Source organism: Crassostrea angulata, chromosome 2 (assembly GCF_025612915.1).
Source record: "Crassostrea angulata isolate pt1a10 chromosome 2, ASM2561291v2, whole genome shotgun sequence".
NCBI classification, from domain to species: Eukaryota; Metazoa; Mollusca; class Bivalvia; order Ostreida; family Ostreidae; genus Magallana; species Magallana angulata.
The window spans coordinates 39,164,453-39,191,224 of NC_069112.1; the positions used below are offsets into that span (position 1 = coordinate 39,164,453).

General features: G+C 31.0%; 2 protein-coding genes across 2 annotated transcripts; both read left to right on the top strand.

Moving 5' to 3' along the window:
- The first annotated feature begins 184 nt into the window (after positions 1–184).
- On the top strand, positions 185–16,396 carry LOC128174312 (uncharacterized). The gene is made up of 7 exons (XM_052839889.1): positions 185–511; positions 1,052–1,142; positions 2,167–2,349; positions 14,065–14,271; positions 14,669–14,937; positions 15,754–15,841; positions 16,158–16,396. Exons 1-7 carry the CDS (start codon positions 185–187, stop codon positions 16,184–16,186), a joined length of 1,194 nt encoding a protein of 397 aa, XP_052695849.1. The 3' UTR covers positions 16,187–16,396.
- A 1,948-nt stretch (positions 16,397–18,344) lies between these two features.
- On the top strand, positions 18,345–20,876 carry LOC128174313 (uncharacterized). Its single transcript, XM_052839890.1, has 4 exons — positions 18,345–18,671; positions 19,212–19,302; positions 20,335–20,517; positions 20,872–20,876. The coding sequence occupies exons 1-4, from the start codon at positions 18,345–18,347 to the stop codon at positions 20,874–20,876; spliced, it is 606 nt and encodes a 201-aa protein (XP_052695850.1).
- Positions 20,877–26,772: the final 5,896 nt, after the last annotated feature.

The window sequence follows — 26,772 nt, forward strand, 5'->3', positions numbered from 1 at the left end:
GAGGAAATGTATGAACAATATGTTTGATACAGACAAAAGATAAACAGGAATTGAAATTTAAAACATGGGTATTCATTAAATCAATAATATTCAAATGACAATATCATATCTGTAGCGTCCATTGAGTATATCAACGCATCACTTAGCACCATCGGTACATTCGTCTATACAACGTTCACGCATCATGATCAAGCTATTTCTTCGATACAATATACTGCAATTTATTTGGACTATTCTTCTTAGCATTCACGCATGTAGGGCAGACCTAAGAAGTAGTTATTCACAACTGCATTATGGACAAAAACTGGAAAGAAGGATGATAACGTCGTATGATGGATACAGTATTCTGGATTGTGTAGAAGATTGTCTGAGAACAACACGATGTCGGTCCATTAACTACTACCAAGGAGCCCACTTCTGTCAGACCAACTTTGAGAAGAGGACAACTGTACCTGGACTCTACATAGTGAAGCCTGGCTGGATATACAGCGATATAGAAGACTGGGACAAGGTAATGTTGGGTTGAGTTTGTGGATGTTCTGTCTATTTAGGTTTCGGTTAAACGACGCGTTGACTTTTTTTAGTAATATTTTTGTAGGCAATATACTTTGATTGTGTAAATCCATTAGCGTCATCAACTACAGCAGGTACATATTTTTTCTTCACAAATATGTTTCCTTTCAAATTAAGAATGACCGAATGTATTAAAGCAAGAATATTGCTTACATGTTTATATTGATTATAAATTGTCCCCTAAACTGTTGCAAGAAAGAAATGAAAATGACAGTAAAATACTTCCTGCAGTAAAAAAATATGTTGCACTAGACACTCAAAGGCAAAACAAATCAAAGTATATGGACAATTGATAGGAGGGTTTTAATTGATGGTTACACAAGAGGTTTATTTTATTTAATAAATGTTATTTAATATTAGAAATAGTTATTACTATCATAAAAGCTTACCGAACATATCAGAAAACAGAAATATTGAGTAGGTAGGATCACTTACTTTTTAAGTTGTTTAATTTTATTTTTTTTCTTCATAAATCCAGGAAATTGCAGGAGCCTGTTCGCGGTCAAATTGTCGCATTAATGAAAAGTGCATTCCACAACCCTTTGACCAGTTTACCTGCGTCATTTCAGGTTTGGAGTATATTCATATTAAACTTTTTTTACCTAAAAATTTAAATTTATGTTAGAATCAAGAGATAACTAAAGATATTCGTAAAAAAAAAATTGGACTTAGAATAAAGTTTTTTATACATCATGTTAATAAGAAAATTAAAACAAAAGAAAATAGTTTATATATAAACAATGTTTAATATTTAAAAAAATCAGGAGAGTATTGTCACAAATAATCCTTCAGAAGATTAAATATCTGGTTACCGTCGATCGTTTACATACATATAAATAGCAATGCCATTCCTTTTTATGTTTTTAAGTTTCTGTAGTTGTCACCAATCAAAACTTGTTCTTAACTTAAGAGCATAAAATTCCGTCATAAAATAAACTGATCGAACAACGTTCTGAATAGTTTTGGGTAACTGGAAACTCATACTATAGCACATATTCACTTATTTTTTTTTTTGGGGGGGGGGGGTGAAAAATATCATGAGATAGTCCTGTTTTGCTGTAGCTATGTCCCGAAAAAAATAATGAAAAAAAAAACTTACATGCATTGTCAACCTTAAGTGCAATAAGATATCAGTCATGTTTAGCGAAATAATAGGTCTGCGTCGTCAAAATTCGTACACTTACTTTAAAATTTTCGTTCATTAATGATAGGATAAAAATTGTAGCATCTATTAATGTAAGAGGTAGTTAAGTACATGCCATTTAAACAAAGGAAGAAATGAGAAATATAAGAACAATAAAGCGAAATTTCTAAAAAGTAACTATAACAACAACAGTTTAATGGGGAATGTTGACATAAATCTCAGTGTTTTTATTATTTGTTTTTTTTCCCTTTAAATATGCATATGATATATCTATATTATATAAAAACACCAGCATACGTTGAAGAGAACTGATGGTATTATTATATTCAAATTTACAGCCAACATAGTCTTATGAAATAAGTTTTAATGACATAACTTTTCAATTGAAAATAAATTTAAAACAGCACGATGTTTTTTTTTAATCAAACCAAGAATATATTTCAATATAGATTGCGGTGAACCTAGGGGTGAAGGATTTTCAATGGAACATGTACGTGAATGGGACGCTATTGGAATAACAAGAGGAATGCATATCACTTGCGCCGCTAAATATAATCAGTTAGGCTCTGAGCTATTTGTCTGTCGATCTAACGGAACGTGGAGGACGGATTTGAGCTGTCATAAAAATTATGGTAAGATAATTTTATCTTATATGCATATATTATCAGATTGATTCTTTAAATTCAGCAAACATCTATTAAATTATTGACAGCTTTGACCTGACTTCGGAACAAGTACATAAACAAACCAGACATACATGTATTGATAAAATAATTCTTTGCACAAAAAAGTTAAATAAAATGGTTTACTCTGTGTGCTGATATTACTGTTGTTTAGGTTTTGTTTTATTTCGCTGTTGTTGATTTCTTTGTGCTTTCGAATTTTTTCAGGTTTTTTTTTATTTTTTTTTTTTATTTTTGTAATACTTTTCTACAGATTATAAATACAAAAACAATACGCAAAGATATACACAGAAATGAAATAAATGCATCAACAATCTAATTTCAAATTGAAATTGTTAATGAACTCTAGTGAACTATATCGATATATTACTTTCAGTGAAACTATCTATCCTACATATTTTTCACTGCATGGACGAGTAATTTACTTCTACACATACCACATAATTTAAGTGATTGATATTAGCATGGGCTATAAGTGAAATTTTTTTTTTGAAATTTAAATTTACATGCATTGAAATTGGGTAGCAATATGAGTTATGTTGATGCATAATAAATATCATTGCTAATTCTTCATATAACGATTATACCAAAAAATAAATAAATAAAAAAACGGGAAGTTCTAGATTTTCAAAATTTTAAAGACGTATTTATCATGTATTGAAAGGTTAGCTAAATGCCAATAGAAGTAGACCAAATAAAATAACAATAACAAGGTAGTTTAACTTCTCATGTTTTATGTATGGTAAACGGCAATATTTACATTGTAATTTGAATAGTTTAAATGTCTTTTGAATTTGTCACATTTACACACAGCATCAATAGTAAGCATTAAAACGGCATTATGACCTTATGTCAGTTGCATCCGGAGAGACCTTAGATATTGATAACAATGCTCATTATTAACATTTTTGAAATTTAAATAATTTTGGTCGCGCTAAAAATATTTTTAGGCCAATGGCCGGTGATTAACTGCAATACTATATTCAGCGTGTACTGTTAGTTGGCCCTTCTCCAAAATATGCACAAAAGTACAAAACACTCAAAGACCGATGGTTCGATTTTTTTTAACAGAATATACTTGAGTGATATGTCGCTGCTTTTTAGGGCTTGCCTTAAATACGTTACTGCCAACGTCGTTGATATCAAGCAAATGTATACATTAAATCAAATGTGCCGTTATCATTTTTTGTCACAAGTTAGTTTTTTGTCACATTTGGACGATTAAAAAACCCCAAAACCACATACTCATGAAAGAAGTACAATAAAAATCTACGAAAGAAGAAATCGCCATCTAAGGTTTTTTTTTTTTATAAATATGATAATTATACATTCGAATAGGTAATCAGGAACGCAACAGAATATTTTTTTTGGTAAAATCCTGCATCTTTAGCAATTCGGAAATGACTCGAATATCTCGCACATTTTTTAACGCTTTCATGTATTGCATTATAATTTACCGTCTGCTATTGTTTTATGTTTATACCTGTGTTTAGGGGGCGTTTCAAAAAGAGAAATCTTGTGATTTTTATCATACTTTTGAGTGAACATTGTTTGAACCGAGAGGTAAATATAAATATCAAATATTTGCTAAAATATATTGTGGGGACAAATTATAAGTCTGAGTTTAGTAATGAAAAAGCCAATTATTCATAAGCTTACTTCTTTCATCTTCTTCGCTTTCAATTAAATTCACTTTAATATGTATTTTACGTTTGAACAAATTAACGTTTTTGCGTCCGTCATAATGACAAAATGACAATAACAAACTGTCAACTAATGATAAGGAAACAAACTACTTGGTGTGCTTTCACGAATATTTTCAAACCGTCGGTCTTAAAAAAATTCATATCGTAGCTTTTCAGTACACTGTTCTTGACCAGCTGAATAAAGCGTGTCACACAATCGGGTATTCACGACTTTTCCCAAGATACCAATCGTATTAAATCATCCAAATGTGGCAAGACTATTGACTTTAACTGAGGTTGTTCTCCCAAATCCCACCAAAATGAAAAAAAAGAACAAGAAAAACACCTACATGTAATGTTTAGCCAATAAAAATACAATCAGCAGCAGAAACGTGTAACATCAGTGTTATGGGTGGGTGGATATATTTAAAGGGTTTATGATAATGAAATGCAAAGGATATGTTCTTTAAATATAACTTTTTTTTTAATTTTATGTGATTGTTGTTCATAAAACATATGTACACCCGAGCATTTTTACGGAAATATAATTGTTAATTTGCACCATTTTTAAAACGAAAAAAAAAATCGATAAATTTGAAAAATAGCCCCACTATGGATAAAAATATCATTTTGGAAATTGCTGTTCTTATATTGCATACATTTAATGTTTCAAAAGTGTATTGATTTCTTTAAAGGTTCATTCTCTAGTAAAGAAACAAAAAAAATAGCAGTCAATGGGAGATAAACGTCATTATTAATGGTTACAGTTTACATTTAATCCCCGTAGACTTGAAGGTTTGCTACATATTTGCAAGCCTTTAAAATACACGAGCGCATCTAAATACAATTTGTCCTTTCGGCAGGTCTATAAACTTTGTGAAAATCTATCTATCTTCCTAAATGTTAAGGATAAAAAATGTAGCTCACTGCGCTCATATGTAACTTAAAATTACAAAAAAACCCCACAACAATATCGGTAATAGGGTGATTTCACCATGCATCGGACACCTTTGGATTTTTCCTTTTGTTCACGCATTAAATATCGTCCAAATATAGGCCTAAATAAAACTTGTTTTAAAAGTTACAGGTTTTCCCCTTGCTTAATTATTGGAGAAAAAATTGTGAAATTGTTAAAAATGTAGAAAATAAAGCAAATTAATGAAGTGTTGAACTATTTCACCATGGATCGGACAATATTTACCAAGCATCGGACAGCTATAGCAGTGCAGTAGAGATTAAACATAACAACATTTTCTGGTTTTAATGCGAAATACAAAGGTTCGGAAATATTAATTTATTCAATTGCTATTCATATTTCTTTTAATGTAAATCCTCAAATCTACATATTGGAATTTAGACTAGTGCTTCTGTTTAAAGGAATATTTATCATAAGGGGTTCTTTATCGTGCCAGCTCCTACAGGAATTTTGGACTAAAAAAGGTGTGTCCGTAAAACTCGATTTTTAAGTGGTTTGAGGAAAATGTTTGTATCAATTAATTTTTACATTTTTATTTTACTTCACATTTAAAGTATATCACAAGGAATGGGCACATAATCTCTATATTATTAGAAGAAATCATGCAGTGAAAACTGTCCGATGCATGGTTAATTTGTGTCCGATCCATGGTGAAATGAACATATGGTGCAATAATGACCTTGACATTAATTGTTCAAATTTCTTGGACTTATTTTAATCAAATTTTGTTTCAAAACTTACTTCTTTCTAATTATTTTACGCAGAGAGTGCATTTTCACTAATTTACAATCAAACGCACAACATTCAAATCATGCTTTAGTGTAAAATCTTCGTAACTAAATTTTCAATAATGGCGTATTTGATGTCATTTTACGATGTCTATATTGCTATTTCTTTGACAACGTGACTGTCAAATTCTTAATAATGATAAAGTTCATTTGTTCTAATTCAGGAATATACGAAACAACACATGAGCGCATGCACATTTATTTGTATATTTATAAACAAAGTTGTCCGATCCAAGGTATGTGTCCGATGCATGGTTAAATCACCCTATATGTTTCATCAATCAAATTTTAAACAAGTGTCGAATTAAGGAAACGCCGAATTTACTTTACTAGTTGCCGAGTTCACCAGGTGCCGAGTAGACAAAGAGTTCTTGATAATTTTGGTGTTTTTTTTTTAGTTTTTTTTAAAGTACGTCAAGTAAAAACAGCCTGTTTTTATGTATAGTCTCACTAAAGCAATTAAGTATAATACATGTAAATAACGACATATAGAAAATTATGACATCACATTGTAAATATTATCTCGAAGCGGCAGTAATCATTCAACAGATCCTAATTCACGTAAACACATTCTAACTGTGATGTATTGTTTATGATTGTATCTATTTTCTTCAGACAGAGCTTATTTTTCAAATAACGAATTTACCGACAACACTCTATTTAAACATTGCATGATATTTTGTTTCTTTTTTGGGGGGTGAGGGTGGGGATTGGGGTGTTGTTTTTATCATTATTTTGCAATATCAATAATATCTTTTATTCTGTTTCAATACAGTTTGTGAAAATTCCTGGATGCTTATCGAATGTCCAACTGGAAAAATTAATATCGAGTATGCCAACTACGGAAGAACAGACGGCAACGTATGTTCCAACAAAACAATTAGTACAACAGATTGTCGAGACAAGAACTCTAAGGAAATAGTAAAAAGCAAATGTGGTGAGAAAACAAACTGCAGTATCAATGCTTCAAACAGTGTATTTAAGGATCATTGTGATGGTACCCCGAAATACTTGGAAGTAAAATTTACCTGTATATAGAGGAATACACTATACAGCAATCGCTGCGTTTCGTAAAAATACTTTATCGCAAAATGCACTTTTATAAATGATGTGACATGTGAATGACATATCTAAAAATGTGATTCAAAATGTACTGCTATATAATAAACACTCATTATATCACAAACATTTTGCTGTTAAAGTACCATCGACGTCATTTAAACATCAGACAACATTCCAATAGTCAATATCAGTGTTTCCTATTTTTAAAATGTACAGGTTTTTTTCCCCATTACAATGTATATCATTTCCAATTTGATTGTAAAAAGGCAATCTAGTAGAAATTAACAAAATATTTTACCAATGCGAATCCAATCATTGCTCTATGTTTTTAAAACTTCTCTCAAGTGCATGATATCAACTTTGTTGAAGTAGTTAAAATAAGTATTCTTTTTACAATGTTTGACCGTGTCTTTATTTGTTCTTTTTGTGTCGACTTTGGATGGATAATATCGTGATCTTAATTAAAAGCTTCCGAGGAGCACAAATTCCAAGATCTTGCACAAACGGACTAGGCCTAAATGTAACAAAGTCATATTATCTACACTGATAACTTTCACGTGCATAGAGAGTCAGCTTTTATTTCTGATTAACGTAAGCTAACTTTTTTATGACTTTCTGATTTAATGATTGCAACTGCAAATATATTAAACCGAATGATGTGGGTTTTTTTCATACTGGCGATGAAAGCAAAAATAACTGCAGGGACAACATACTGTGATTTTACTATGCAAGATACTTTCATACCAACAAAATACACCGAAGACAACTGTATGTTTTGGAAAGATTTGATCGAAAAACTGAAATACAGATAAGTGTTTGGCCACCCATACCCCATCCCTCAAATAAATTTTATGTTCCATAAATTGTTTTATATAGAAACTTTCTTCGTTGTATTAGCTATTTAAATTTTTAATTAATTTGAGTTCTGATTTATCGTACCTTCTTAATTCTATCGGGATCGAATTTTCAGAAGCTGATTTTTCAGAAGCTGACCCTTGCCGCTCTTACTAGTTTTTACCGGGAGGTGCAAAGCGACCTTATCCCAGTTATAACATTAGCTAATAAGATAATTGTAATTCTATATTTAATGTGCTTTAGATATAATTTTGTCATTTATTTGATCAATAAATTTTACAAACACTCTTTGGGTCATCAATGTTTTTTTTCTGGAATGCATGCAAGAAGAACAAGCTGCAAAAAAGGCATTAACACATTCGAAAAAAGGCATTAGGCATTGTACTATTTTAGAATTCCCAGTATGAAAACGTTGTGAAAATAAAAATATGTGTTGAAATATGTGCATACACATCTTAGCACTATTACTTTCGAACAAAATATCCATTGAATAATAAAGGAATAATACACACGAACAAAATATCCATTGAATAATCAAGGAATAAGACACATGCACTATTGAAAAAAATGACTCCAGTGCAATATTGTTACTTTCATATTATATAACAATATACATTCCAGCATACATGTATCGGCAGCCGTAGTTGTTTAGGTTACAAAAAGATGATAAAATCGATACATGCAATTCATAGTCCTATTCGGACAAACACAAATAAGGGTTCGTGAAATGGTGGTATTGTTTTTATTTTAGAAAAATATAAATTTAATATGTATCAACAGTGCATTAGTTGCTTACAAACAACGATAGCCGGTTTATTTTTTAAATAATCCATCAAATATGGATTTTTTTTTTTACTTCAAAAATGCTGTTTCATGTCGTTTTGTTTGACAGCAAACTAGTTTTTAAATTCAAAATATGTATCATGTACCTGTGTATAATATACGACAAACTAACAATCATCGACTAATGTTTCCAGAAGTGTCTCCAGTTTTCTTCCCTCTTTTCCTAACCAACATCCTATTATTAAAAACCAGACTTGATAAATTTCCTCTAAAATAGAATTTAAAAAAATGCGTATTGTTCAATACCATTTAAGAAATGTAACATCTTTTATTTTAAAGATAAACTCCCAACCGTACTTTTTTTTGTATACACATAAATCATGTAGTACAAACATTGTTACACGTCATAATTCCAAATTGTGGATAATCTGTTTCACCAAATCAAATAATGATTTGGAAATGGTGGATACTCTATTTGATGAAACATGTTTGCTAGAGGATACCTAGAAAGTGGATAACTATTCATACAGCTCATCATAATATTCAATTCCTATGTGTGCAACTTGGAGGAAACCACTTTTAGAAAAACCTAACTATAGTCATTTAATCTAACAAAAAATCCAAATTAACCAGCAGCTAATTCTACAGATACTACAAATGTTCAAAGTTTGACAACCCGCAAAATGTCCATACATTACAAACTCGTTTTGAATATCACATCAGTAACCTTCTTAGTTTCTAGGTTGAGGAGACTCCTCATACATGTACGGCAAAATAAACTGGTCTAAACAAAGGAAAGCAATGCACAATTCATTTAGCATTTTGTTGTTTTCCGACCTGACAATGCTTATCTAAATTCCAATGACGCCAGAGTAAATCGCATAGAGAAATTCTGCATGTCTCTTGATAACTTTATTCATTTTTTACGAGTTTCTTTTTCAATTTCTGGGGCATTTTGTTTAAGTTCTTCTATCTGTTCCATATTTTCAAATTTTTTTTCTATTATGTGTCATCATCAAGAAACTCATTAAAACAAGCTGCTGGATAATGTTTACGTAAAAAGAAGTTCATTATCTTTATGTCATCACCGGTCAAAAGGACTTAAACCACATGAACGTATTTTCTTGTGTCATCGAGATACGGCAGTAAGGACGGATACTTTTGAAATCTATTGTTGAATACTTCCCTTTGTTGCCATTCATGACCTACTATTAAAACAAAATTAATTTGAAAAAGTACATAATTAGTCATCTCTGGGTCATCTCTCCATCTTTTTTTAAAAAACGACATTTTCAATGTTAAAATATGTTATCTTTACACGTTTTTTTTTGTGGAGAGAAGACCCAGAGACAACAAAATCGTTTAAAAACAGCTGTAAATAAGTAGGATTTTGCATGAATTGCATCGTGTTGCTATATTTAGACCCATATTATGATAAAACCTTTTGCATTTCAAATATTTTCCCACTCATTCCACATCCAACAGAAAGCAAATAACGGTTATAATTCGAAAAAAATTCCAAATTAATTGATGAAAGTTTTACTCTCCTTGTGCGCCCAGATTCCTGCCGAATGTACATCTTAAGCGCCCACTTTCTTTAAATTCTTAAACGTAAGGCTAAATAAGTAAAATTGAGATACTGTTCCCTTCAAATGGAAAATTGCTACTTCACATGATACATTTCAAAATAATTGATGTATCCCGAACGTTGACAAAAAGGCCCTTATCTATTCCATATTTAAGTTTGCAAATTTTCTTTTAAATTTTATTTTTACAAAATTATTGATACAATACTGTCTGAACATTGCAGGTACATGTACTTCTTAGTGTTGCTTTCATCTATTAAACATCACCCAGCCATCCCCACACCCTTAAAACAGGATGTCATATCGTCCTTAAGGATTACGTTTACTCAGGGGCCAAAAAAAATTCCACTAATAAGAACGAAAAACTACTTATTCTTCATTGTAGCCCCACTATTGTGATCCTATTTTTCACTTTCAAATAACTAGGTCAACGACCTACTTTTTCTGCTAGTGACCTCTGGAAGTTTTTTGAAAGAATTGTCAAAATTGTCCACCATTTTCAAGCTTTTCTTTATTTTGTAATTATAAGAACTAATTAAACAATTTGTAGGTTTGGAAGTGATAAAATACGAGTAGCTTTACTAATTTTATATTTGACTGAATCGTTTTAAGCTCATATTTTAAGTTTAATTTAGTCCGATTTTCCTCTATCAATTTCCAAAATTGTACCCATTTTTGACCGAGTTTTACAAAAAACTGACTAATAGGAGCTCCAAACCATTGATTGCCTTTAACTGTTGTTTTCTGTATTATGTTGACATTAACATTATTTAAGGTCAATGATCAAAATTTCGAGATATTTTATCTTGAATCGATTTTATGTATTTTAAAGATTTTTCCAATCGCGTGCCAGCCAGTGATTTAAATTTATAGACGAGTAAAACTTCCATGAAATATGTAAAATGATATGAAAAAACATATAGAAACTTTACTTTTGCAATTACATTCAACAGAAAGTTTTTAAGAGAAAAAAAGAAAAATGAAAAAAAAAATAGTCCGAATTTCGTCTGTTTTAATATTAATCTACCTTTGTCAGAGCATATCTTCCTCAAATAAACAAATCATGGATATCAATATCGATATTTGTTAATAACGTTGTTATTTTTTGTTTTTAAAACAACTTTGAACTTCAAATATTGAACTTTTAAAAAGTATTTTTTGAAATCTCAAACCCTGAGTAAACGTAATCCTTAAATGCTAAACATAAGAACTTAACCAAATTTGTTACAGCCATAAATAACACGCTCGTCATTGAAGCCGTTTTGTAAAACCGAAAACAGCGTCAAATAAACTAGGAGACTAATTGTTCACTGAACAATTAGAGACCTTTCCACCTTTCATAATGATTAAAAAAAAATCCCGAAAATGTTGATAATTATTGAGTAATAAGTGAAAAATCAATTTACGAAAAAAAAATTGGTTCCGCCCACCGGTATCGATCCGAGATCCCCAGGCTTTGTAGGGAAGAGCGTTGCCACTCCGCTATTTCGCTTGTTATTTGATAGAAGGTAAATTTTGTTGAGTTGTGTAGTCAATTTGGATGGTGATAGAAAGAAGAGAAGGAGCGTTCTTCTGTCCATCTGCAGTTGATCCCCAACATTGAGAAACCTTTAGAATATATGGGAGCTTAGCGATTGGTTTGGAAGGCAGTATTTGTTCATCAGTTTATTTAAAATAAATCAGTGCTGCTTGCAAAGATTGTGGCCGGATAGCGTTGACTTAAAAATCAACAGGCCAGGTCAAACTCTGGTCGCCAGCGGGTATTTGAAGGTGTGGGAACGTCACGTCGGCTCAGCTGGTGCGAATTCTCCCTGTGATTTAAAATGCACGTGCTTAGAAATCTTGTCATGCATTCGTGGATTACAAGTAGAACTTCGACACAAGTCGTCACAGGTTGCCGATAGAAATGTAAACACAGATTTTCAGTGAAATTTTAGCATGAATTTATTAGATACAAATATCGAAGCGTTGAAATTTCGTTTCTCGGGATGATGGTTCGTTGCCGCTGAAGTGGATAACTTTCTTCAATATGGTTCATTTCGTTTGAAATTTGGCAGGCAATTAGATTCAAGTGTTAAGACAGTCCCATGAATTTTCGTTCTAGAGAGTTTTACTGGAGCTGGAATTTTTATCGGGATGCGTAGTCTAAAACGCGGTCTGGAGTCAAATGGCAGGCATTGTTTCACCTTTTCAAAAATTTTGACAAACGGTTGTAACACTTTTTTTTGGTTTTATTTTAAAAAGGAATATTAAATTTCAAGTTCAAATATCGAGGGTCAAGTTCATATAAGAATTCAATCCTTGTATAAAAGAAGGGGGGGGCGGGCTTATTGCGTTGACCCTGAGGTCCACGCAGAAAATATATAAGCGAGGTTAAACCGGATGCTATGGGGAAAATTCAGCCTGCGCATGAGCTAGACTGGTTCCTGTACGTAATGGGTAGCTCAGGGAACCAGGTTAGCACACGTTTATCTGAATCGGGATCGGGATTCCGTGCCATATGTACACATAATTTCGAAGGCGCTGTAATTGTAAAGTTGTCGGTAAACAGTACAGAAACAAAGTATTCCTTTTAAAAAAATGATTGGCATGTAATATGAACTATCAGTATTATGAAATAAGTTAATGTTATGCCGAAACTACAACATGCATCAAAAAGCATAATTTGCAATGTTTTGTTGTTTTCCGAACACACAAGTAACTTAACTTTACTTTTATAGTAGGCGAGGCTAGAGAACTTCCCGATTAAATTTTTTAAGCATTTAAGTATGATTGAATAATTATGTCACTGTATTAAATTATAAATCTCAAGAAAATTGCATCATATGAATATGAAATTTTTAATTTACACAAAGCTGTCACTGCATAGTTAACAAAGTAGTGCGAATCGTAATGTGTGCGCAAATAGTAGAATTCACCGAATGCCTGATACGGTACATGCAAACTTCATTCATAGATAGATCATAATTATTTTAGAAGTATGAATCCTTTAAATTCTGAGATAAAAAGTTAGGGCTATACATACATGTATACGTAATACAACGTATAAATTTAGTGGTTAAAAGCAGAGGGCTAGAGCCGGTGGAATCTCTGATAATCTTAAAGCTTTCACTTTTTCGTTGGAAGCACATACAAATAGTCCACGTATTGTAGTCCTTTTTTAAAGGACAGCAACTTGTTGTACATATAACTAAATCTGATATATATATGTTGCATACACTCATTACTCATTAGTTCTAAGAGGTCAAAGTCAGAGGTTAAAGGTTAAACCTAAGCATTTATCTTGTACTGTGCACCTGATTCAACTAATGCACCAGAGTCGTTCCTCTAAACAACTTAAAACTGTAATGCATTTAATGGTGTGGATAGTTTGTGTTTGCGATCTTGTCTCACTGTCGAGTTCAACTCGGAATATTCTTTGCCCTTTCTTCTGTTCTCCATCGCAATTGCGTATGTTTTTAATCAAAATCAATTTATCCTAGCTCATCACTCATGAATTTGCAAACGGTTTTCTTATGAAACCTTTATATTTCATTTGCTTTCCTGCACATACACAATTTTTTTACTATTAATATTTGTAATTTATCCATGTTGATGATTAGATTCTTGAATTATATTACTGAGGTTTAAAGCAAGGCTCTTTTTTTCAAATGGTAAATTTACAATATGCAATGTTTCAATGCAAATTTTAACAAATTAAAAAGAAAAATATGAGTGTATTCTTGTGAATTGGATTGCAAATTAAATTGAAAATTTTAGATGCTTTAAATTGTAACAATTATATAATTAATATTGAAATAATTCTATAACGACGATATGATTAAATTTTGGATCAGTAGTCTATTGAAACAAATGGTAAAATGCAATTAAAACATACAAAAACATATTGTTTTATATGACGTATAGCCTACATGATATTTTTTAACAAGAAAATCTAAGTAGAAGAAACAAAACAGTACTCACCCAAAGTTCGACCTACCGCTTCAACATAGCATCAATTGCTAATGATGGCGATGTTCAGACTACCGAACCCAAATGCGCTATCACTGCGCTAAATCACACTAAAGCATGGCTGCAGGTCGACTTCGGACAACCCTACATAATACACAATGTCAAAATATATCACAGGAGAGAAGGTATGCAATGCATCACATTCTTATGGTTGTTTCTTTTATAAATATTTGGTCATTGTATAAGTAAGTAAAATTCACTTATTTTTTTATTAATGTACATCAGTGTGTTACTTAAAGACATAGCCAAGTCGTCTTCAATGGAAATTTGAGTCCGGCATTCATTTTTTATAGATGAAGGTTAATCATATTTTATGTAATTGTTTATTTACACATTGCTTCACTAATTTAAGTAATAGATATACCATGTAAACTCAAGAGTAAATACGTCCTTATGGATACTACGTATGACTCTCATGATGACAATCTAACTACAGGGGCTATTCTTGAAATATATGAAATAGATTTCTTCGGTGATCGGATTATTATTCAAAGTTAAGCCAACGTTCATAATAGTTTTTAGGGGATGGACCTTCAGCGTGGAAGCAGTATCAATTCAGACAGTTCTACCTAGATGCCTCAAACTTTTCAGCAACACAGACGACAACGTCACAGAGGACTCGTTGTTACACCGATAACACGACTGCCCCAGACTTACCCACAAACATTATAGACATACCTTGTAAACAGACGGCTAGATACGTCATTGTGGAGACCACTTATGACGCACCTGAAGATGATTACCTTGATGAACACGGGGCGATCCTTGAAATATGTGAAATAAAAGTATACGATAAAGTTAGAATTCAAGTCAAAATTTACGGAACCAATAACGACCACTTGTAATTTGAATGAATCTATTACACTGTACCATTTTAAAAATGGTCTTCCTGAAGGATCAATCCTTGAAATCTGTGAAGTGGAAGGGTTTTTCTTTGTATGATTATATCAGACAAAAGACATTAAAAAATGCTACCTCTGAGAAGAATATATTTGATTTCATTGATGCTTTTGAATGTAAAAATGTGGAAAAGTCAAATCCAGTTGACATAAATGCTACTTAAAAAGCTGACAGTTGACATGTTAATGATGTTTTATCGTGTAAATGAATGTATTTTACATTTTAATGGCGCAAAAAATGATTCATTCCTTATAAAAAGCTTTTAAAATCGTCTGTTTTCTACTACGCAAAACAAAAGATGCTGTGTCATATTCTTAATAATTGTGTTTTGATTTTAGAAAAAAGGCTTAGTTAGTCGGCTAAACGAGAAAAAGGCATTTGGTTGAATGTATAAGATTTTCAACACATCTTACAAATTTTCAATAGAAAACAAGCATGCGTGTGTAATTGTTTTCTGCATTCTTGCAAAATATATATTCGTGCGTATACAGATACAAAAAAAAAAATAGCAAATAAGCATTTGTAAATAAAATAATTCATTATTCAGATAATCATCTTTAGAATTTTTAAGTTAAAATGATATTATGCACCGCGATATAAAAATGGCCTTTATATATAGAAAACAAAATGAAATTGAACGAAATTGTTTGTATTACTAGTGTAAAAGTTAGTGAGCTTATTTATTGAATTAACATTTAACATTTTTAGGATGCGAAGTTGATACATATGGGGTTGACTGCATGCCATGCATCGGGTGTCAATATTGTGATAAATCCAGCGGTGTGTGTGATGCATGTAAGTCATTGAATCAAAAGGGTAAAGAACTATTAAAAAAGGCATCAATTTATTTTACATCTTTAAAAATAAATTAATAAAAATCTGCAAAAGATATATTTACAGATATCAATGAATTGGTCATTCGAACATCTGATTCTTTAAGCATTTACTTGAGGAAAATATGTTTTGTATGGATGTGTATGAATGTAGACGCTTTATGTGTATATATTAAAATGTCTATGTCTTTCTGTAATCAATTTAACTTTTTTGGAGTTTTGCTAAATGAATTTGATATAAGAACAAATATGTTAACCTTCTTTTCTTTTTTTTTCAGGTGAAGAAATGCTAATGCTTTCACGTTAGAATATAAATCAAACGTTTTCGTTTAGTAATGACTTTTTGTTTCACAAAAATGATTAAAACAAACTTGTTGTAGTTGAGTGTTAATCAAACAGTTTTTTCGTTGTTTTTGAGTTAGAGAAAAAAATGCATTCTGATAAAAATAAAAATAAATAATCAGGAATTGTATAAACGCCTCTTGTATTATCCATGTAAGTGCTCTAACACTGTATTGTTTTTAGGGTTTATGATGTAAAACACCGAAACGGCCGAAAAACATCCAAATGATCAGGAATGCGGACGCATTGTTGCTCTTGAAAATGATGCTGTTTAAAAAGACTAGCAAAGCATATCAAGGATCAATAAACATATTTTTAAACAACGACCAGTAAGCTTTTATAAATTGATTTTTTTTTGTATGACGCTTTATTGACTAATTTGTTTCAAGACATTTCTAAACAAAAAAATATTATAGGTCGATAATCTGTATATTCTTTAAAGATAAAGTATAACTACTTCGTTTTTTAATTAAATAGATTTGCCGTGTCATGGTTATATTTTCAGATCCAGAATTTCAATCATCTAACCTGCAAACGTATCACAAAAGGATAAAGGATGCCTTTTACGCGCATATATCGATGTGACCCCTTGATGTATCGAAGCCTATCTCTATAAGTGATTGTGTAAGCATTGGGTGCGTTAAATTTCCCGAACTTGCGATATGAATTGTCGTTTGGTAAATGTTCCTTGCACTTAGTTAATAATGAACATCAATTAAGTTTTATTTGTTTACATATTTTTATAAAGAATATCGTTAACTTTACAGCATAACGCTTCAAAACGTGTGAGATAAAAATGTTATGTTAGCTTAGTTAAGTGTTCCTTATTTTTTTAATACGAATACCAGATCCAAAACAATGGTGTTTGCGTTTAAAATATTACACTTTTTCTCGAAGGTTTTGTATATCAAATATCTATGTAGATGACTTCGCAATTTGGATTTCCTTATATAAACGAATATAACATTACAGTTCTTCAGCCCTTTTATCCATGCCATCAATAAAGACAATTGTTGATTATGAAAAATATATGTAATATATACAGTTACAGTTTTACCAAGCCTTGTAGCCATGCCATCAATAAAGATAACTGCTGATAATGAATAATATATATATTTTTTGTTCCATTGTATCTGTTAACAGAAAAGCAAAAACGGAAATTTCGATAGTAATGAAAAGTAAAAAAAAAATACTATTGAAAAAATCTTAAGTATTTATTTTCATTTTTAAAATGTACAACACACTAATAAATCGATTCAATCCACGCACATGTATAATTAAATAGCTTTCTATTGGTTTAAATGTTTCCAGACAATGAGTATAATTTTTTTTTTTTTTTTTTTTTTTTGGGGGGGGGGGGGGTCTCAACATGATAAAGCGCCCAAAAACATGCCGATGAGTCTATACGCTGACAAAAGAAGTGCAACCAAATAATTTGCCATCAGAAGTAAAGAAAAATAGTCATTATGAAAAAAAAAATACAAAGCATAAACACATCATTTGTTGTATAAAAGCACATTTAATGAAACACGTCAGTCGGAATGTTAAGTTAACTTTATAATGTGATCTATTTTGAATTCAACAGCAATTAAAGTTTGCAATAAAATGGCAACATACTTTGTAGAAGATTAGATGATGATAATATTTTTTTTTTCAAATGGAATGAGTTTTCATAGAGGGATTCCGCAATTTTCTATTCCACTTTTTACCAATTGTCACATGTTTAATTACTTTTTATCTAGGCCTTGTATCGATGTTACCAAAGTAGAATTGTTTGTCAATGTATTCTTTGTTGGTCCATTTGATATTTCCTTTACATTTTGTAAAAAAAAAATGAATTCAACGAGAGGTATTTAATTTCCATTAATAACGAAACGTAAACTCTTAGAAAAGGTATAGGAAATCAATATCTTATTTGTAGTATTTAACATTAGACGAAGAGGAAATGTATGAACAATATGTTTGATACAGACAAAAGATAAACAGGAATTGAAATTTAAAACATGGGTATTCATTAAATCAATAATATTCAAATGACAATATCATATCTGTAGCGTCCATTGAGTATATCAACGCATCACTTAGCACCATCGGTACATTCGTCTATACAACGTTCAAACATCATGATCAAGCTATTTCTTCGATACAATATACTGCAATTTATTTGGACTATTCTCCTTAGCATTCACGCATGTATGGCAGACCTAAGAAATAGTTATTCACAACTGCATTATGGACAAAAACTGGAAAGAAGGATGATAACGTCGTATGATGGATACAGTATTCTGGATTGTGTAGAAGATTGTCTGAGAACAACACGATGTCGGTCCATTAACTACTACCAAGGAGCCCACTTCTGTCAGACCAACTTTGAGAAGAGGACAACTGTACCTGGACTCTACATAGAGAAGCCTGGCTGGATATACAGCGATATAGAAGACTGGGACAAGGTAATGTTGGGTTGAGTTTGTGGATGTTCTGTCTATTTAGGTTTCGGTTAAACGACGCGTTGACTTTTTTTAGTAATATTTTTGTAGGCAATATACTTTGATTGTGTAAATCCATTAGCGTCATCAACTACAGCAGGTACATATTTTTTCTTCACAAATATGTTTCCTTTCAAATTAAGAATGACCGAATGTATTAAAGCAAGAATATTGCTTACATGTTTATATTGATTATAAATTGTCCCCTAAACTGTTGCAAGAGAGAAATGAAAATGACAGTAAAATACTTCCTGCAGTAAAAAAATATGTTGCACTAGACACTCAAAGGCAAAACAAATCAAAGTATATGGACAATTGATAGGAGGGTTTTAATTGATGGTTACAAAAGAGGTTTATTTTATTTAATAAATGTTATTTAATATTAGAAATAGTTATTACTATCATAAAAGCTTACCGAACATATCAGAAAACAGAAATATTGAGTAGGTAGGATCACTTACTTTTTAAGTTGTTTAATTTTATTCTTTTTCTTCATAAATCCAGGAAATTGCAGGAGCCTGTTCGCGGTCAAGTTGTCGCATTAATGAAAAGTGCATTCCACAACCCTTTGACCAGTTTACCTGCGTCATTTCAGGTTTGGAGTATATTCATATTAAACTTTTTTTACCTAAAAATTTAAATTTATGTTAGAATCAAGAGATAACTAAAGATTTTCGTAAAAAAAAAAATTGGACTTAGAATAAAGTTTTTATACATCATGTTAATAAGAAAATTAAAACAAAAGAAAATAGTTTATATATAAACAATGTTTAATATTAAAAAAAATCAGGAGAGTATTGTCACAAATAATCCTTCAGAAGATTAAATATCTGGTTACCGTCGATCGTTTACATACATATAAATAGCAATGCCATTCCTTTTTATGTTTTTAAGTTTCTGTAGTTGTCACCAATCATTACTTGTTCTTAACTTAAGAGCATAAAATTCCGTCATAAAAAAAAACTGATCGAACAACGTTCTGAATAGTTTTGGGTAACTGGAAACTCATACTATAGCACATATTCACTTATTGTTTTTTTTTTTTGGGGGGGGGGGTGAAAAATATCATGAGATAGTCCTGTTTTGCTGTAGCTATGTCCCGAAAAAAATAATTAAAAAAAACTTACATGCATTGTCAACCTTAAGTGCAAAAAGATATCAGTCATGTTTAGCGAAATAATAGGTCTGCGTAGTCAAAATTCGTACATTTACTTTAAAATTTTCGTTCATTAATGATAGGATAAAAATTGTAGCATCTATTAATGTAAGAGGTAGTTAAGTACATGCCATTTAAACAAAGGAAGAAATGAGAAATATAAGAACAATAAAGCGAAATTTCTAAAAAGTAACTATAACAACAACAGTTTAATGGGGAATGTTGACATAAATCTCAGTGTTTTTATTATTTGTTTTTTTTTCCCTTTAAATATGCATCTGATATATCTATATTATATAAAAACACCAGCATACGTTGAAGAGAACTGATGGTATTATTATATTCAAATTTACAGCCAACATAGTCTTATGAAATATGTTTAAATGACATAACTTTTCGCTTTTCGATTGAAAATAAGTTAAAAACAGCACGATGTTTTTTTAATCAAACCAAAAATATATTTCAATATAGATTGCGGTGAACCTAGGGGTGAACGATTTTCAATGGAACATGTACGTGAATGGGACGCTATTGGAATAACAAGAGGAATACATATCACTTGCACCGCTCAATATAATCAACTCGGCTCTGAGCTTTTTGTCTGTCGATCTAACGGAACGTGGAGGACGAATTTGAGCTGTCATGACAAATATTGTAAGATATCTTTATTTTATATAAGGAATAAGGAATTATTCTTTGAGTATTATGAGGTGATAATTTTGGTTAGGGCGTGATCAAATCCAATAAAGCCCGAAGGGCTTTATGATGGATTTGACCACGCCCCGACCGAAATTATCACCTAATAATATTCATAGAATGATTCCTTTTACTTATATTTATATACTTTTAGGCCATCGTACGATTAAATATTTAAATATAAATAAACAAACCCCGCTGGCGCCTCGATTTGGCGTCATTTGTATTATGAGTTATATAGTACAAAATCGAAACGTAGTGTAATCACAGACAAAGACACTGGATAATGTAAATATAGGCATATATTATCAGATTGATTCTTTAAATTCAGCAAACATCTATTAAATGTTTGACTGCTTTGACCTGACTTCGGAATAAGTACATAAACAAATCTGACATACATGTATTGATGAAATAATTCTTTGCGCAAAAAGGTTAAATAAAATGGTTTACTCTGTGTGCTGATATTACTGTTACTTGTTTTTTTTTTTTATTTCGCTGTTGTTGATTCGAATTTTTTCAGGTTTTTGTTTGTTTTTTTTTATTTTTGTAATACTTTTTTACAGATTATAAATACAAAAACAATTCACAAAGATATACACAGAAATGGAATAAATGCATCAACAATCTTATTTCAAATTGAATTTTTAATGAACTCTAGTGAACTATATAAACTATATCAATATATTACTTTCAGTGAAACAGTGAAACTATCTATACCACAGAATTATAGTGATTGATATATACATTTTTTTTTAAATTTAAATTTACATGCAATGAAGTGGGTAGCAATATAAGTTATGTTGATGCATAATAATATGTTGACTATAAACATCATTGCTAATCCTTCAAATAACAATTATACCAAAAAATAAATAAATGAAAAAACAGGAAGTTCTAGATTTTCAAAACTGTATAGACGTATTTATCATGTATTGAGAAGTTAGCTAAATGCCAATAGAAGAAAACCCAATAAGATTACAATAAACAGATAGTTTAACACCTCATGTTATATGTATGGTAAGCGGCAATATTTACATTGTAATTTGAATTGTTTAAATGTCTTTTGAAATTGTCAAATTTACAAACTGCATCAATAGTAAACATAAAAACGGTATTATGACCTTATGTCAGTTGCATCCGGAGAGACCTTAGACATTGATAACAATGCTCATTATTAACATTTTTGAAATTTAAATAATTTTGGTCGCGCTAAAAATATTTTTAGGCCAATGGCCGGTGATTAATTGCAATAATATTTGCAGCGTGTACTGTTAGTTGGCCCTTCTCCAAAATATGCACAAAAGTACAACACACTCAAAGACTGATGGTTCGATTTTTTTTTAACAGAATATACTTGAGTGATATGTCGCTGCTTTTTAGGGCTTGCCTTTAATACGTTACTGCCAACGTCGTTGATATCAAGCAAATGTGTACATTAAATCAAATGTGCCGTCATCATTTTTTGTCACAAGTTAGTTTTTTGTCACATTTGGACGATTAAAAAACCCCAAAACCACATACTCATGAAAGAAGTACAATAAAAATCTACGAAAGAATAAATCACCATCTAAGGTTTTTTTTTTATAAATATGATAATTATACATTCGAAAAGGTATTCAGGAACGCAACAGAACATTATTTTGATAAAATCCTGCATCTTTAGCAATTCGGAAATGACTCGAATATCTCGCAAATTTTTTAACGCTTTCATGTATTGCATTATAATTTACCGTTTGCTATTTTTTTATGTTTATACCTGTGTTTAGGGGGCGTTAAAAAAAAAGAAATCTTGTGATTTTTGTCATACTTTTGAGTGAACATTGTTTGAACCAAGAGGTAAATATAAATATCAAATATTTGCTAAAATATATTGTGGGACAAATTATAAGTCTGAGTTTAGTAATGAAAAAACCAATTATTCATAAGCTTACTTCTTTCTTCTTCGCTTTCAATTAGATTCACTTTAATATGTATTTTACGTTTAAACAAATTAACGTTTTGGCGTCCGTCATAATGAAAAAATGACAATAACAAACTGTCAACTAATGATAAGGAAACAAACTACTTGGTGCGCTTTCACGAGTATTTTCAAACCGCCGGTCTTTAAAAAATTCATATCGTAGCTTTTCAGTACACTGTTCTGGACCAGCTGAATAAAGCATGTTACAAAATCGGGTATTCGATCACGACTTTTCCCAAGATAACGATCGTGTTAAATCATCCAAATGTGGCAAGACTATTAAATTTTACTGAGGTTGTTCTCCCAAATCCCACCAAAATAATAAAAAAAAAAGAACAAGAAAAACAGCTACATTTAATATTTAACCAATGAAAATACAATCAGCAGCAAATACATGTAACATCAGTGTTATGGGTGGGTGGATATTGAAAGGGTTTATGTTAATGAAATGCAAAGGATATGCTCTTTAAATATAACTTTTTAAATTTCATATGATCGTTGCTAATAAAACATATGTACACCCGAGCATTTTTACGGGAATATAATTGTAAATTTTGCACCATTTTCAAAACGTTTACATTTAATCCCCGTAGACTTGAAGCTTCGCTACATATTTGCAAGCCTTTAAAATACACGAGTACATTTAAATACATTTTAATAATGCGCTTTTACATTATAATTTGTTATTTGGCAGGTCTTTAAACTTTGTGAAAATCTATCTATCTTCCTAAATGTTAAGGGGAGAAAAATGTGGCCCACTGCGCTCAGATGTAACTTTCAATTACAAAACTGCTGAACAAAAATAAGTGAAACATATTGATAAAAAACAACAATATCGGTAATCTATGTTTCATCAATCAAATTGTCAACAAGTGCTGAATTATCCAAACGCCAAATCTACTGTACTAGTTGCCGAGTTCACCAGTTGCCGAGTAGACAAAAAGTTCTTGATTATTATTTTTTTTAAAGTACGTCAAGTAAAAACAACCTGTTTTTATGCATAGTCTCAGGAAAGCAAATAAGTATAATAATTTACGATATATATAAAATTATGACATACATTTGTAAATATTATCTCGAAGAGGCAGTAATCATTCAACAGATCTTCACATAAACACATTCTAACTGTGTGATATATTGTTTATGATAGTATGCATTGTCTTCAGATAGAACCTAATTTTTAAATAACGAATTTACCGACAAAACTCTAATTAAACACGACATAGTGTTTTCTTTTTGGAGGTTTTTGGGGAGGGATGGGGTGTTGTTATTTTTTTTTCATTAATATGTAATATCAGTTATATCTTTTATTTCATTTTATTTTTTTTTAATACAGTTTGTGAACGTTCAACGATGAATTTGACATGTCCAACTGGAAAAATTAATATTGAGTATGCCAACTACGGAAGAACAGACGGCAACGTATGTTCAAAACAACAATTAGTAACACTGATTGTCGAGAGAAGAAATCTGAGGAAATAGTAAAAAGCAAATGTGATGAGAAAACAAACTGCAGTATCAATGCTTCAAACTGTGTATTTAAGGATCCGTGTAAGGGTACCCCGAAATACTTGGAAGTAAAATATACCTGTGTGTAGGGGAATACATTATACAGCAATCGCTACGTTTCGTGAAAATACTTTATGACAGAATGCGCTTTTATAAATGATGTGACATGTGCATGACATATCTAAAAAGGTGATTCAAAATGTACTGCTATATTATAAACACTCATCAGATCACTTACATTTTGCCGTTAAAGTACCATCGACGTCATTTAAACACCAGACGGCATTCCAATAGTCAATATCAGTGTTTCCTATTTTTAAAATATACAGGTTTTTCCCCCTTTATATCATTTCCAATTTGATTGTAAAAAGGTAAACTAGTAGAAATTAACAAAATATCTTACCAATACGAATCCAATCATTGCTCTATGTTTTTAAAACTTTTCTCAAATGCATGATATTAACTTTCTTGAAGTAGTTAAAATAAATATTCTTTTTACAATGTTTGACCGTGTCTTGATTTGTTCTCACTGTGTCGACTTTGAATAGATAATATCATGATCTTAATTAAAAGCTTCCGAGGAGCACAAATTCCAAGATCTTGCACAAACGGACTAGGCCTAAATGTAACAAAGTCACCTTATCTACACTGATAACTTTCACGTGCATAGAGAGTCAGCTTTTATTTCTGATTAACGTAAGCTAACTTGTTTAATGACTTTCTGATTTAATGATTGCAACTGCAAATATATTAAACCGAATGATGTGGGTTTTTTTCATACTGGCGATGAAAGCAAAAATAACTGCAGGGACAACATACTGTGATTTTACTATGCTAGATACTTTCATATCAGCAAAATACATCGAATACAACTATATGCTTTGGAAAGATTTGATCGAAAAACTGAAATACAAATAAGTGTTTGGCCACCCATACCCCATCCACCAAATAAATTTTATGTTCCATAAATTGTTTTATATAGAAACTTTCCTCGTTGTATTTGCTATTTAAATTTTTATATCGTTTGAGTTCTGATTTATCGTTCCTTCTTAATTCTATCGGGATCGAATTTTCAGAAGCTATAACCCTTGCCGATCTTACTAGTTTTTACCAGGAGGTGCAAAGCGACCTTATCCCAGTCATAACATTAGCTAATATGATAATTGTAATTCTATATTTAATGTGCTTTAGATATAATTTTGTCATTTATTTGGTCAATAATTTTTACAAACACTCTTTGGGTCATCAATGTTTTTTTCTGGAATTCATGCAACAAGAACAAGCTGCAGAAAAGGCATTAACACATTCGAAAAAAGCATTAGGCATTGTACTGTTTTAGAATTCCCAGTTTGAAAACGTTGTGAAAATAAAAATATGTGTTGAAATATGTACATACACATCTTAGCACTATTACTTTCGAACAAAATATCCAGTGAATAATAAAGGAATAAGACACATGAAATAGTGAAAAAAATGACTCAAGTGCAGTATTGTTACTTTCATTTTATATAAGAATATACATTCCAGCATACATGTATCGGCAGTTGTAGTTGTTTAGGTTAGAAAACGATGATAAAATCGATACATGCAATTCATTGTCCTATTCGGACAAACACAAATAAGAGTTCGTGAAATGATGGTATTGTTTTTATTTTAGAAAAAATATAAATTTAATATGTATCAACAATGCATTAGTTGCTTACAAATAACGATAGCCGGTTTTTTTTTAAATAATCAATCAAATATGGATTTTTTTTTAATCAAAAATTCTGTTTCATGTCGTTTTGTTTGACAGCAAACCAGTTTTTAAATTCAAAATATTTTTCATGTACCTGTGTATAATATACCACAAACTAGCAATCATCCACTAATGTTTCCGGTAGTGTCTCCAGTTTTCCTCCCTCTTTTCCTAACCAACATCCTATCATTAAAAACAAGACTTTTGATATCTGATCGATGAATTCCCTTAAAAATAGAATTTAAAAAATATGCGAATTGTGCAATATCATTGAAGAAATATAACACCTTTTATTTTAAAGATAAACTTCAAACCGTACTTTTTTCTTGTATACACATAAATCATGTAGTACAAACATTGTTACACGTCATAATTGTGGATAATTTGTTTCACCAAATCGCATTAAGATTTGGAAATGGTGGATAGACTATTTGATGAAACATGTTTGCAAAAGGATACCCAGAAAGTGGATAACTGTTCATACAGCTCATCATAATATTCAATTCCTATGTGTGCAACTGGGAGGAAACCACTTTTAGAAAAACCTAACTATAGTCATTTAATCTAACAAAAAGTCCAAATAAACCAACAGCTAGTTCTTCAGAGACTACCAATGTTCAAAGTTGGACAACCAGCAAACTGTCCAAACATTACAAACTCTTTTTGAATGTCACATCAGTAACCTTCTAAGTTTTTAGGTTGAGGAGACCCTCATACATGTATGGCAAAATAAACTTGTCTAAACAAAGGAAAACAATACACAATTCATTTAGCATTTGTTTTTGTTTTCCGAGCTCACAATGCTTATCTAAATTCCAATGACCCCAGAGTAAATCGGATAGAGAAATTATGCATGTCTCTTGATAACTTCATTAATTTCTTATAAGTTTCTTTTTCAATTTCTGAGGCACTTTGTTCAAGTTCTTTTATCTGTTCCATATTTTCAAAATTTTCTTATATTCTGTGTCATCATCAATAAACTGAAAAGAAGCTGCATGATTAT

Bases quoted from the DNA above. Each gene is read 5' to 3' on its own strand.
- LOC128174312 (XM_052839889.1), top strand. From the start codon at position 185: ATGATCAAGCTATTTCTTCGATACAATATACTGCAATTTATTTGGACT. The intron at 2,350-14,064 runs GTAAGATAATTT...TTTTTTAACAAG, and splicing joins GAGCTGTCATAAAAATTATG to AAAATCTAAGTAGAAGAAAC. The intron at 15,842-16,157 runs GTAAGTCATTGA...TTTTTTTTTCAG, and splicing joins CAGCGGTGTGTGTGATGCAT to GTGAAGAAATGCTAATGCTT.
- LOC128174313 (XM_052839890.1), top strand. From the start codon at position 18,345: ATGATCAAGCTATTTCTTCGATACAATATACTGCAATTTATTTGGACT. The intron at 18,672-19,211 runs GTAATGTTGGGT...TCATAAATCCAG, and splicing joins ATATAGAAGACTGGGACAAG to GAAATTGCAGGAGCCTGTTC. The intron at 19,303-20,334 runs GTTTGGAGTATA...ATTTCAATATAG, and splicing joins GTTTACCTGCGTCATTTCAG to ATTGCGGTGAACCTAGGGGT.